At 40.9% G+C, this 14595-nt stretch overlaps 1 protein-coding gene across 1 annotated transcript in view; it reads right to left on the reverse strand.

The window, feature by feature from the left end:
* The window catches only part of MROH8 (maestro heat-like repeat family member 8), a 168115-nt gene that overhangs the window by 10123 nt on the left and 143397 nt on the right, over positions 1–14595 (reverse strand). Inside the window, exons 12-18 of the mRNA XM_006874735.1 lie at positions 12119–12309; positions 10654–10791; positions 10278–10392; positions 9810–9950; positions 8567–8731; positions 7328–7483; positions 4492–4614 (exon numbers count right to left, since the gene is read on the reverse strand). Coding sequence (XP_006874797.1) covers positions 4492–4614; positions 7328–7483; positions 8567–8731; positions 9810–9950; positions 10278–10392; positions 10654–10791; positions 12119–12309 — 1029 coding nt within the window. The remainder of the gene's footprint in view (positions 1–4491; positions 4615–7327; positions 7484–8566; positions 8732–9809; positions 9951–10277; positions 10393–10653; positions 10792–12118; positions 12310–14595) is intronic.

Raw genomic sequence — 14595 nt, forward strand, 5'->3', positions numbered from 1 at the left:
CTCCTATTCAATATTGTGCTGGAAGTCTTAGCAAGAGCTATAGGGCAAGGCAGGTAAATTAAAGGCATCCAAATTGGCAAAGAGGAAGTAAAACTCTCCCTATTTGCAAACAATATGCTCCTATACATAGAAAACCCCAAGACTCAGTTTAAAAAGCTACTAGACCTCATTGGAAGATTCAGCAAAGTGGCATGGTATAAGATCAACATACAAAAATCAGTTGGATTCCTCTATATCAATAATGACAGTGCTAAAAAGGACATTAGGAAAGCAATACCATTTACAATAACCACCCAAAGGATGGAATATCTAGGAATAAAGGTAACCAGAGAAATAAAGGACCTATATAAAGAAAACTACAAAACACTACTACAAGAAGCCAAAAGAGACCTACAAAAATTGAAGAATGTACCATGCTCCTGGATTGGGTGATTTAACATTGTGAAAATGTCAATACTGCCCAAAGCAATTTACACATATAATGCAATCCCAATCCAGATTCCAACGACATTTTTTAGAGATGGAAAAAACTATTACAAACTTTATACGGAAACAAAAGAGACCCAGGATAAACCAAAACTGCTTAAGAAGAGTAAGGTTGGAAACCTCTCACTCCCTGATTTCAAATTTTATTACATGGCTACAGTGGTCAAAACAGCTTGGTACTGGTACAATGAAAGATACATTCATCAATGGAACAGAATTGAGAATCCAGAAACTAACCCATCCACATGCAACCAACTGATTTTCAACAAAGTGCCTAAATATATTGCATGAGGAGGTGCTAGTCTCTTCAACAGAAGGTGCTGGCAGAATTGGAAAGAGATATGCAAAAGACTGAAACAAGACCTTTATCTCACATCTTATACAAAAAAACAACTTAGCATGGATTAAAGACCTAAATGTGAATCCCAGAATTATGAAGGCCATCAATGAAAAAATAGGGACAAATGTGAGGGCTCTACTTCAGGGAATACACAGAACCAAACATTTTGAAAACAAAAGTAAGGAACATACTAAAAATGAAAAACTATGTGCATCAAAAGACTTCACCTAAAGAGTTAGAATGGAACCCACAGAATGGGAAAAAGTCTTTTGCAACGACATATCAGACAAGGGACTAATTTTTAAAATATATAGGAAACCTTTACAAGAAAAAGACAAATAACCCAATTATAAAATGGGCACAGGACATGAACAGACACTTTACCAAGGAGGAGATCCGAGCAGCCAACAAACATATGAAGAAATGTTCACAATCACTAGCCATTGTTGTTGTTGTTGTTAAGTGCTGTGGAGTGGATTCCGACCCATAGATGCAAATCAAAACAATGAGGTATCATCTCACACCAGCAATAACAGCAAAAATAAAAAAAGTAGAAGAAAATAAATGCTGGTGAGGAATCAGAGACTGGAACACACCTGCATTGCTGGTGGGATTTCAAAATGGTCCAACCACTCTGGAAAGCAATATGGCACTTCCTGAGAAGGTTAGAAATAGAAATACTTAATGATCCAGCCATTCCTCTATTTGGTATTTACCCACAAGAATTACGAGCCATAACACGAGTAGATATATGCACATCAATGTTCATAGCAGCACTAATTTCAATAGCAAAAAGATGGAGACCGCCTAAGTGCCCATCAATTGAAGAATGGATAAACAAACTGGTACATATACACAATGGAATATTACGCTACCTTGAAGAACAACAAGGAAGCTGTAAGCCACCACATGATATGGGTGAACCTTGAGGACATTATATTGAGTGAAATTAGTCAAAAGGAGGAATACTTTATAGGACCACTATTGTATTGTTCTTTTTCTTAGAAAAAAGAACCCATACTAAAAGGGAGGGGTAAAAATTATTTGCTGGTTACTGGATGTGTGGGGTGGAGTGAGGGGAGGGAGAAGAAGATAGAGCACAGGGTAGGGAATAGACACAGAATAGTTTGGGTGCTGGAGAGGGGGACAATACACAAGAAAGGGGAGGGGAATTGATGTACAAGGCGGATGAAAGAACAGGCAGGTTTGCATGGCCTAAGTGGGACAAAGGGAAATAATGATGTATGCACAACCATGGAACAACAGGGCTCTGGGTACAGGTAATGAGGCATGGTTTGAATGGGTTTGTTGTTGTTAAGTGCCGTTGAGTCCATTCCGACCCATAGTGACCTTGTATAGGGTTTCCAAGGAGCAGCTAGTAAGCTTGAACCACCTTGCAGTTCAAATGACGTCTGACACATTAGCCCACAGTGCCACACATTAGCCCACAGTGCCACACCAGGTTTGAATGGTTAAAAGGGGGTAAATAACGTTAAGATGCTTGGCTGTCTTTTGAATCTTGGTTTCCCTGGCATACCATTGCAAAATAGACACTTGAGGGGAAAGAAAGGAATAGCCAGAAATATCACCATAGAAAGCTTGTAAGTTCGTCTTCTGCCTATAACTGATAGGAATACCTAAAACGGGGCTACAATGTGCCCAGTGAAGGTTTCCTGTGGTGCCTCTGTATTACATAAGACCATAGGTGGAATCCTGAACCCCATCCAGAATCTTCTGAGGTGGGAAATTCCACTTGAAAGGACAAGCAGACCAGCCTGGAGTGGCTAGAAGAACAGAAGACACTTCTTGAAACAAAACTGACAGGAAAATTACAAAACAGTAACGGCAGTCTGACTGATTACCATAAGAACAAAGAAGTTGCTCTCCCAGGAGACATCAAGGCAAGTGGTCCCCTTCCAAAACTAAGACCCAAAGGGAATACACAAGCAGGCATGCAGTCTGACTATGCTGCTCACTGATAAGGGGAAGTGAGGGAAAAACAGCAATGAAACTGTGAGCTAAGTCCTACCACATTCAATAGAATCCTGTGAATCCAAGTGGAGACCTAGTTGGCCAGCAGTGTGGCAAGACCTTGGGACTCCTGGGCCAGAGTCAGTGACATAGCCACTGACTATTTTCCACTAGAGTGGAAAGTAAAGCATCTAGCTGATAAGAAGTAAGGGCATACGCACAAGAACACCCATACATGCAGATAATACCAACTTGACCTGGCTTCAATGACTGGATGATCAGAACTCAACCAGAAGAAGAAAGAAGAGAGAGAAAAAAAATGTAATCTGATACAATTTGATGAACTTGACCTATACCTAATGGATGCAGTAGTTCAAAAGAGGGAACAAATCTTTACAGCGAGGACCATTCTCACCCCCTCCATACACAGAGCAGACAGGGATGGGCAACTTGGACATTGGCTACCCAAATGGGGGTGCTACAGAGGCAAGAAGTAACTAGCTTACAAGCTTTCAAGAGGGAGCCTAGATCCAGAGGGCACTGAGGAAGATAGAATCTACACTGAGTATTTTCCAATCTGTCTGGGTAGGGCTGAATGATAGGAGAAGGGGATGAATGATAGGAGAAGGGGACTCTTGTGGTACAACAGTGAATAATTGCTATCAGGACTGACTGTGAGAGTTGGAAATGTAAAGGTAGATGTTTGATAGTAAGGAGGGGACTGATTAACTTTGCAGTCTAGGAGCGGAGGTCCCTGGGACTATCAAGGGAGAAGAGCAGAATGTGGGACCCTACCCAGAGAAATAGTGATGCCAGAGATGGAGGCAGAGGCGATGACATGGAGAGATAGAATGACTGGGACTCTAGACCCATAGAGGGAGAGGGGCTGTATGCTGATGATCAGGGGGCAGGCTTACAGGGCCCTTTGCTTGGTTGATGATACATGCAGGGGATTGTAATCATGGCAATAAAACGATATATGGTAGGATGAATGTAAAGCTAATGTTCTCCCATGTAAATTATCACATAATTCACAATAAAACATTTTTTTAAAAAAGAGTCCACACTGGGTCCTAAACAGGAAATGGAAATGGGAATAGAATAACCATATGCCTCACAAGGTTACCCTGACTACCCTGACCTGTGCCTGTCCCTGAGCTCAGTCACAGTACCCTTAGTTGAGTTCACCAGAAGAAAGGATGTCATCTGGGTCCGGGCAGAAACCTTGGCAAGGTCTAATCAGGCCTCAGGCCCTGTAATAGCATAGCAGCCTGCACTGAGTTTCCCTAAACAGGATAGGGCAATGGAGGGGAAACAATTTACTTGTATTCAAAGAAAGGATTAGAGATCATCATAAAAGCAACCCCTAACACCATTTCAACTCAGTTTACAAGCAGTTTTTTCAGCATTTACTATTAGCATGCCCTTGTAGCCTCTGACATGGGCTAATGGAGCTCCTCAGAGTTCACCAATGTTTTTGTGAGGAAGGATGATAATAAAGGAGTAATTTTATGATTCAACTAGGAGGGAACTAAAGGAAAATAGATCTACACTACAAAACAGTTCATAGATATTAAATGATGTGGAAATGGATAAGAAATGATTCTTCTCTGCCATTTTCCTCTCTTAAAAACTGTCAGAAAAAAAGCATGCCAGCATATTAAAGGATTAACAAAGCCGTCATTGTCACATACAAAAAAGTCGCAGATTATTGCAGCTTGATTAGGCTTGCTGTACCAGGGATCTTTGCAGTGCACCTCTTGGGGCAGCTTCCACTTCAGGAACTGAGCACATATACTTAGGACTCGCCTGCTTTCCTGTGAAAAGGAGGATCAGATAAACACCATTTTAAAACATTTTTTAGTGGAGGTCACCTTTCCTCAAGTAAAACTGATACTACTGCCCAATATGAAAAACTGATAAATTCAGAATTACTCTCACTGACATGAAGGGATGTGGTAAGAAGGAACCAGAATCCTGCCCTCCTCCTTCGTCTTCCCCCAAACAGCCTAAAAAAGTGATCCATAAAACCTCCACTGTTCTCAAGAGTAGGATGTAGAAGAGTTGGCAGAAGTGAGAGCTACAGGTATAATGTGCAGGCAGAAATACCCACTCCCCCGAGCTCCCACCCTTAACTTGCTGGTCCTGTGTCATTTTTCTATCACTCAACCCAGGGAAGTGAAATCCCTCTTCTCACCATCCTTGTGGAACTCCTAGGTTGAAAGGATCTCTAAACAGTTCCCTTCCTAATCAAGATACCTGAGCAGAAATTGGTAACTCAGCCTCCTCTTTAGCTCATTGCTCATAGAATGCCTCCCATGCACTGTATAACACTTCTCTCATGAGTTTCTAAGCATGTATTGTGTCCCAGCTCCACTAGATATTTGGGTAGTAAAAAGTCCTTTGGAGACTGATGGGAATATAAACTAGTTCAGTCACTTTGTTTAGCAACTTGTGAATATCTAGTAAAGCTAAAGACACCCAGGTATTCCACTTGCACAACAGTCACACAAGTGTACAAGAATGTTCCACTCTTTAAACTAATGAAAATAATCTAAGTACCCAGGAGTAAGTGAGTGAGATAAATTTCAAGATATTCACATGATGGAACACTATATAGCAGTAAAAACTAATAAACTGGAGCTACACAACATTGATAAATCTCATAAAAATACTGGTAAACAAAAAAGCAGTTGTTGAAAGTTATTTATAGAATGATGTTAGTTTTAAAACAAAAGATATTGCCACAAGCATGAAAATCAAATTCAGAATGATAATTCTCAGGTGGAATTTAATCAGGGATAGGTGAATGTTTTATTTCTTTTTTTATTTTTAATGTTTTATTGTGAATTATATGATCGTTTACATGGGGGAACTTTAGTTTTACATTCATTCCATCGTATATTATCTCATTGCCATGGTTCCAATCCCCTCCATGCATCATCAACCACCCAAAGAGTATATCCCAGAAACCCGCCCCCTATACTTCCCCCTCCTCCCCCCAGTTTTCTGTCCACAGTCTCTTTCCCTCTCTGGGTCCAAAGTTCCCAGTCGCTTCATTACTCCGCGTCATCATCTCTGCCTCCAACTCATGTTTTATTTCTTATAGTAGGCAAATGTTGGCTATGTTATTCTGTGTACCAGTAAGTCCCAGTCTGTTTAGACTCTCCTCTCTACTTGGGCTGCCCTCTGAGGAGTCTTGGAAGAAGTGGCTAGAGTTTGCTCAAAGTTTAAATGAAAATAATCCCAGAGCTTTGGCTGCTCTAACCTGTTGTTAAAGGCTAGGTGAGGGGCAATCCCTCCTCCTCCACCCGGTTGGGAACCCTGCTCTATACTTTATTGGAAGTCTTTAATAGTTCATACTTATGACTACAGTGCAATAAAACTTCCTCCATAACAAGGTACCTGTTTCTGAACCTGCAGAACTAGAGTTTTTGCTTCTCTAAGAGGGAACACAGGAGATGCGATAGTTCACCCATTCTCCCAGAATCCTTGTGGTCTAAACCTACTTCCTTGGGATAGCTACTACTGGTGGTCATAGTTAGCAATTGGACATGGACAGATTTCTGAAAGTGTTGTTTGTTTTTATTTTATTGCCATCGAGTTGGTTCCAATTCATGGCGACCCTGGATAGGGTTTCTAAGGAGTGAATAATAGATTTGAACTGCTGACCTTGTAGTCCAGTGATTATCCCATAGTAGATAATTCTAAAGATATAACTTCTCATCCATCACCTATTTGAGACTGTTGCTGTTGTTGTCAGGTGCCATCGAGTCAGAACCGACTCATAGCGACCCCATGCACAGCAGAACAAAACAGTGTCTGATCCTGGGCCAACCTCACTACCGCTGCCACACTTGAGTCCCTCAGTGATGCCACCTGGCCAATCCATGGGATGGCTTAAACGGGAAACCACAAGTCTTACAGCAGAAACTATTAGAAGATTAAGGCACAGTAAAGGTTCCTCCAGATTGTCAAAGAAGTTACTATCTCTGATTTAGGCCCCAGCAGAAGTTTATTTGTTTCAAGGCCTTGAGGCAGTTCTTGAAGTGAAACATGAAAGACAAAAGCATCGTATCACTGTCATCAATAAGAAGAGTTCGTTGAGTTGGACAATATACTTAGGATTCTATGTTTGTCTGAATATTGGAGTAGAGCTAAAAAGAGGTATAATAGATTATTCTTACCCCAAAGGGCCATAATTTGCTATCTAATTGTTACTGTGTGTCATCAAGTCAGTTTTGACTCATAACAACCCTAATAAAGGTTTTCCAAGACTGGCTGGTGGGTTTGAACTGCTGATTGTACAGTTAGCATGATTAACTGTCCAGTGCTTATCATCCAGCATCATACCAGGGCAATACAGAATTAAGATTTTTCACACAATTCAATTAGGCAAAACAGTTGAAAGGTACCTCTGGGCTAGAGGGTATCACACAGTGCCTACTTTCAAAGATAAGAGCACTTATTTGCAGATATGCTCTGGATGTGAAGTTATTCAAGGATAAAAGAAACGGAAGGTAGCCTTACCTCAGCTACTGCATCATTTTCATCCTGAGAATACAGAAGTAGTGGGACCAAGCTGTCCAAGACTTGGTTCTCTACACACTTCTTATCTGAGCATTTCACAGACTTTATGGAGGCTCCAAAGAGGGTCATGGAGAAACGATGAACATTAGGTCTCACCTATGATGGAAGTATCCAAAGGTAAGCGACTCACTTAACGTGTTTATACTTAGCTTGTAGGAGCTCTAGTTGGGTTGAAAAGTCAGTCATTGGTTTGAAAAGTCAGTCCTAACATGATACTGTTTTGCTGTCTTTAGCTAAGGGTAAGAAATCAAAGATATTGGAGAGATAGAAAGACGGATAGTTTGGCACTACTTGCCCTTTTGTTTCACCACGACTTGTCCTTGATACTTGTATTAACCATTCATACAAGTTATTTTGTTACAATTAAAAGTCCCAGTCTTGGTATGTTTTACTCTTCCAAGGATGTTGTTCATTGCACTCCATGTATTTCTTTTTAAGAAATCTTTAGGAGTTCGGATGGGGACATATGTATAGTGCACCATCTTGACCCAGTCCTGATTGTTCTTAAGAGAAATGAACTTCTTCCCCAGTCTGTGAAACAGGGTGGTACACTGGCAAGTCTTTATGTCTCAGTTTTTTTGTTTTGTTTTGATGAGAACAATAACACCACCCTTCCAAAATACTGGCTACCTAGGAGGGTCTTAAGAGAGGAGATCTGAAACTGCTCTGAGAGTAAAAAATTACTATATAAATGGGAAAAGTACATTATATAAAATGGTGGTGGTGGTGGTGATGTGTCATGCAGTCAATTCCGACTCATAGCTACCCTGTATAGGGTTTCCGAGGCTGTAAATCATTATAGGAGCAGAAAGCCTCATATTTCTCCTGCAGAGCAGCTGGTATATTAGAACTGCTGACCTTGCAGTTAGCAGCTCAATATATAACCTCTGTACTACCACTTTATGTATACAACAACAATATTATCAGAGGAATCCTGATGTGGTTGGTGCTGAAGGATAAGCAGTCAACTGCATGGTCGGTTTGAATGACTAGGTTGGCAGTTCAAACTCACCAGCCACTCTTGGAAACCATATTCAGGGTCACTATGAGTTGGAATGGACTTGACGGCACCTAACAACAATGCTATCAGATCTCCTTATATAAAACAGAGCTTACTTACTACTACCCCAATTTCTGCTCATTGCTGTGTCAATTATCCTCCCCTTTTCTGCATCTTACATCACCAAACAAGGAGAAAAGAGTTCTCATCATGGCAGCCAAGGTAGTGAATTCCATGGACTGGACAAAGTGCAGAAGTATCTGGATAGCCAACACCACAATCTTCTCATCGATTTCACATAAGCTGTCTAAGACGCACGGCAACAGCCTCTTGATATCTTCCCTCTGTGTGCCCAAATAGAGCACATCGTCACCTCTCCTGACAGCATGTCATCTCCCCACTTGTACTTAATACCTGATGTTTGTTGAATTTGTGTAAAGCTGGCTAGTTATGAATGGAGAAGTAAAGACGGTATGATTGCAAGGTTAATATGCCAAAGAGGGAGCAGAGTTGTAAGTCATTTCACAGGACAGAAATGGAGTTAGATTGGAGAGGGTCCAGGCATATGGATTTGGGCTTATTGTAAGGAAGAACTCTCTTAACAATGAAAGAAAAACAAATGGCTAGCTCCGGTCTTATGGAAGGTATCCAAACTGAGGCTAGAAAATCTCTTGGCAGGAATTCAACTTGAATTTAACTGAGGACCCTTAAGGGTCCTGCCTGTTCTAGATTATGATTCTGTTCTTCTGGGATCCTCCCAAAGGAAGCAGTCTCAAAGTTTTAAAGATTAAAACATACATGTAAAAAAAAATACACAGAATGAAGAGACAAATATACATGTATACATTCATTCTACCAGAACTAACATATATTAATTTTGTCATTTATACAGGCATTTTTAGATAAAAGGCATAGAACCAAATTGGTAAAATTGAAGCCTCAGGGGTTACTCTTCTCTTCTGACCAAGGCTTGGTTTCTAGTTGGGCCTGTGGAAGATGAGGTCTCTTCTAGCATGAATGTCAAAGATCTTTGTCTTAGATGACATGCTCCTTGGGGGCAGATAGAGTAGCCTATCTCATCTGCCTTAGGGCAGTATGGTACAAGGTATATTGTACCACACTACCCAGCATGAGGGTGCCTCCTATACACATTACAGGTTTTAAATATTAGGGATACAAGTGACTTGGACTTTTTATTAATTTCTTTTGATTTCTCTAGTTGTTGTTTTTAATAGTTAGTATTTACATATTTCATAGGTGTAAAATTCAAATTATTCAAAAGACCTTCTCCCACCCATGCCTGTCCCAGGCTACCAAATTTTCCTCTTCAGGGGCAACAGCTGCTTCTAGTGTCTTGGGTATCTTTTGGGGGTATGTTTTATTTATGACTTAAGAGTCAGTGGTTCAGGAGACCCCTCTCACCATCTCCTGGTGTCTGAGGAGATAGCACACTCCCCTCAGGGCAAGCACTCTGAAGACATTATTCCCATGATGCAGCCAATCTTTCAGTCGGGCAACAGAGTATATGCTGGGCAGTCTCCTAGCCACTGGACTCTGAAGAAGCTGAAAGAAATCAGTCAAAGAAGTTACTTTTAAACTCTTTTTTCATGAAGTGAACTACCTTCCCATCAACTCCCAAATACTTATTTTCCTCTGAAATCTCTACTATACAGCATATATGTTTACACTGTAGATATGTAAGAAATGATGAATAAAGAGTAAATAAGTGGAAAGAAGTATTTCAAGAGGCTTAAATCTGAATACAGTTTGACCCCACATCTAATATAGACCCAGCCTGCCACTAAATTAACAAAGTCTAGGAAGTCAAGTGCTGCTCCTTCGTAACCTTCATGGTCTTCCTGAATCCAGGTTCTCAAGAATGAGTCTTACCTCCACAAAAAAGCCTGCAGATGTGATTTTATGCTTATCGTTTCCTCGGTTAAGAAGAGGGACCAGCAAGTACATGACCTTATGTGCAAGCACATGATTTTTTTCCAGCAAAGCACTGCAAAACAGAACACCAACAAAATGATTCTTGGAGATGCTGCCATTCAGGGAACATGGGCTCATGGCCAGGGGGCCCCTAGGCTTTCTGCCCAGCTTCAAGTGCATAAGAGTATGGCAGGGTCAGGGTCTCTAAAACATTTGCCTGGAATTATGACTATGTGCCCAAATCTTAGTTGCTATGGTGACTACAAGGAAGAAAAAATTACCTAAAAATACACTGATAGACAACATATAGGTGCAGGTATCAAGGAGGCCTTACTTGGCAAGAAGAGATACTCCCTGAAGATGGCAATCTTTTCCTTCCAAAAGGGTCCATCCTTTATTCTTTTCCATGATGCTGAATTCTTGCCAGCACAATGTTCTGAGGAGGAGAGTTTTTGTAGCCTGTATTGCAAAGCTAAATCAAACAAAAACAGTATGGTGAATTAGACCCCACTCTCACTAAGGAGCTCTGGTAGCGTAGTGGTTACGAATCGGGCTGCGAACCTTAAGGTCAGCGGTTCGAAACTACCAGGTGCTCCGTGGGAGAAAGATGAGGCTTTCTACTCCCGTAAAGATTTACACCCTCGGAAACCCTATACAGCGTCGCTATGGGTCGGAACCGACTCGATGGCACATAACAACAACAACAACAACTCACTAAGAAGGGCTGCTCACTGCTAGTTACTTGATTGAAATCTTCTCCATTCTAGATTTCCTTAAAGGCCCTTAATAACTTGAAAGGTCTTTCACATACATTTGTAGCATAAAGAAATCAAACTAGATTTTTGTTCCTTCAGGAATTTGGAAAGAAACGTATGATAAAATACAGTATTTTGGATGCTAAATCATATCCAAACCAAATCAATGATAAAATAAACCATCTGGATGCTTGCTGTTGTTAAGTGCTGTGGAGTCGACTCACAGTTACTGACTCACAGTAACCACGTATAGGGTTTCTGAGGAGCAGCTGGTGGGTTTGAACCACCAACCTTGTGGTTAGCAGTCCAGTGCTTAAAGCCACACCAGGAGTCCCATCCACTTCTTATTATTTTTTAAAGTTTTTACTGAGATATAATTTACCCTCATTGCTTGCTCATGTTATTTACTGGACTGGTAGACTAGATATAGTATCAGAGAATCTTAAAGCTAGAAAGGTCCTTGGAGATGATCGAACCTGACATCCTTTTTATAGATAAGGAAACTGAGACACAGAAATAAGATTTGCCTAGGGTCCCAGTGAAATGGATGGACAAGAACCAGAACTCAGGTCTTTTGACTCTTCTCTGGTGTTTTAGAATATTCCATATTATAATATTTCTTCTGAAACAAATCAGTGTGCTACACTGTCACTAAGAAACTTATACTGAGAACCCTTGAGGGAGTAAAAATACCACCCTATGAAAAATCTAGAGCAAGGAATTACTCTGGATAGCAGTTTTGGGGTGGGTTTAAAGCTATTTGGCTTGCCTTTGTCTCGACTTGATTTTTAAAGAACTGGCAAAACATCAAACATTATTTTGCAGAGATGCTGGAGTCGTGTAACCAAATTTGCCTTGGTACCAATAAAAACAAAGTCAACCAATGAAAGCCCAGAACAATCCATAGGCATTTCATCTTGATGCTTCATGACAATAATAGGCTGTAAGCTCTCCCAGGGTTGGGACCACATCTTGGCTATCCTTGTGCCCACCACAGTGCTTCATAAAAGTTAGTTAAGCAAATGAAATCACAATAGGTAGTACCACAGAGGGGTGACCTCTGAAGACACTTCTTGGTCTGTGTACAGTTTGCTCGGGATAGCGACATCAGACATGGTCAGGCTGATGCTGTGGTGGATCTGGATGAGCAGTGTCATGAGAAGCTGAGGAAAGAGTCGGAATGTAGCTGCTCGAAGCCTGTTTCCCATAAACACCTCATAAAGGGCATCTGTTGCCTGTAGTAGAAAAAACACAGAGCAGAACTGAACACCAGCAGCCCTAATCCTTACTTTTGCTTTACTTCTGTTTGTGACAGCATGCTATCTGGTTTTACTCTCTGTATATACAAAACAGTAGTGGCAATTAGTGTAAGGACATGAAAGTGAGAGGGAAAGGAATAAGGGTGAAGCTGTCATTAAAAGTTATGGCAGATGACACAGCCACAGAGGACTAGAGTGGAAGCATCCAGCTGACAGGAAGAGAGGGCATATGCACAAGAACACCCACACTTGCAGATAACACCCACTTGACATTGCTTCAATGACTGGATGATCAGAGCTCAACTAGAAGAAGAAAGAAGAGGAAAAAAAGAGTAATCTGATACAATTTGATGAACTTGACCTATACCTATGGATGCAGTAGCTCAAAAGAGGGAACAAATCTTTACAACAAGGATCATTCCCACCCCCTCCATACACAGAGTAGATAGGGATGGGCAACTTGGACATTGGCTACCCAAAATATGGGGGCTACAGAGGCAAAAAGTGACTGGCTTACAAGCTTTCAAGAAGAAGCCTACATCCAGAGGGTGTGGAGGAAGGTAGACTCTCCTCTGAGTAGCATCCAATCTGTCTAGGTGGGGCTGATGAAAGGACAAGTGGTACAATAGTGAATAACTGTTATCAGGAATGACTGTGAGGAGGATTGGAAATGTAAAGTTAGCTGTTTTGTAGCAAAAGGAGGGGAATGATTGATTTTGTAGTCCAGGAGCGGAGGTCCCTGGGACTATCAAGGGAGAAGAGTGGATTGCGGGACCCTACCCAGAGAAATAGTGACACCAGAGATGGAGGCAGAGACCATGATGTGGAAAGATGGAGTGGCTGGGGACTCTCGACCCGGGGGTGGGGGTGGGGGCTGTGTACTGACGACTGGGGGGCGGGACAGGCTGGCCCCTTTGGTTGGTTGATGATGCATGGAGGGGATTATAACCATGACAATGAAAAGATATACAATGGGATGAATGTAAAACTAATGTTCTCCCATGTAAACAATCACATAATTCACAAAAAAAAATTTTTTTTAAAGTTATGGAAGAGTGAGGGTAGACCTGAAATCCAGAAGTCAGAAAGGAACATATCAGATTGAGCTACTACAAACAAACAAAAAAACCAGGACAAAGATTATCATAAATGAAGTTAAATGACAATGTAGAAAAATATTACATCTTATCTATCAATGCATAATTCAGGCAGCTCCTGAGTTATGAACAAGTTCAGTTCCTAAGTCTGGCATTAAGTCTAATTTGTATGTAAATTGGAACAATAAGGCATGGTTCATATCTAAAATCAGTTAATCAAATGTTTTAGTATATTGTGTGTAGTATACTTTTCTATGCATAAAAACATTAAAGAAACATTTCTAGATATATGTCTTTAACATAAAAATACCATAATAATACTAATAAGGGTTTCATGTGTGATGTGTGTTGTAAAATAGCATGTGTTTGTTATCACAAACCACTGTATGTTATCACAAACCACAAATTTTTAAAGTAACTGGCTTTATGGACGTTGCTTTGTAACTATGTGTTGTAGGTAACTCAGATATTTAAAACTCAGGAACTGTCTGTATTCTAAATATATAAAATGTTCTTAAACAAAAGAAAACATGTATAAAAGCTTGCCATTCAAAGTGTCGGGTGCTTATTGGAAATGGAGACTCTCAAGCCCCACCTCAGACTTTACTATAGCAGCCTCTGCATTAAGAGGATAGCAAAGTGGTTGCAGTTTGTGTGCATATCCCACTGAAGAGCACTGGTAGATAGGACATAAGCAGACCAGCCATATAAAAATAAAAACAACAGAAGATAAACTAGATCACTGGGACCTCCTGAAAATTAAAGACTTATGTTCATCAAAAGGCTTTATCAAGGAGAGAACAAACAAGATGGCAGATTGGGTGGAAGTGCAGTAAGGAGCTCCACCAGCAACAACACACAATACCCAACCAAGCAGGCTCAGGGGATGGTCCCAGAACTCTGAACTACATATAAAGGAATATTTATAAGGTTGGAAGGCTTACAGCTGGGGGAATTTGTGGCAGAAGAAAGCAATCCATTGCTTTCTAGTTCAGGGCACTCAGTTACTCCATTAGCAGCCATCTTGCTTGAGACCAAGGAGGGGAAGGATAGGAGTGGCCACAAATGCCTGGCAGAACCGCAGAGATTAAGGAATGGTCATTCTTTTCTTTTGGTAGCTGTTCATTGGTCCCTTGTTGTCTGAGCACCTCCATTCTGGTGACTA

The sequence above is a fragment of the Chrysochloris asiatica genome, unplaced genomic scaffold (assembly GCF_000296735.1).
Source record: "Chrysochloris asiatica unplaced genomic scaffold, ChrAsi1.0 scaffold00296, whole genome shotgun sequence".
In the NCBI taxonomy this organism is placed as follows: domain Eukaryota; kingdom Metazoa; phylum Chordata; class Mammalia; order Afrosoricida; family Chrysochloridae; genus Chrysochloris; species Chrysochloris asiatica.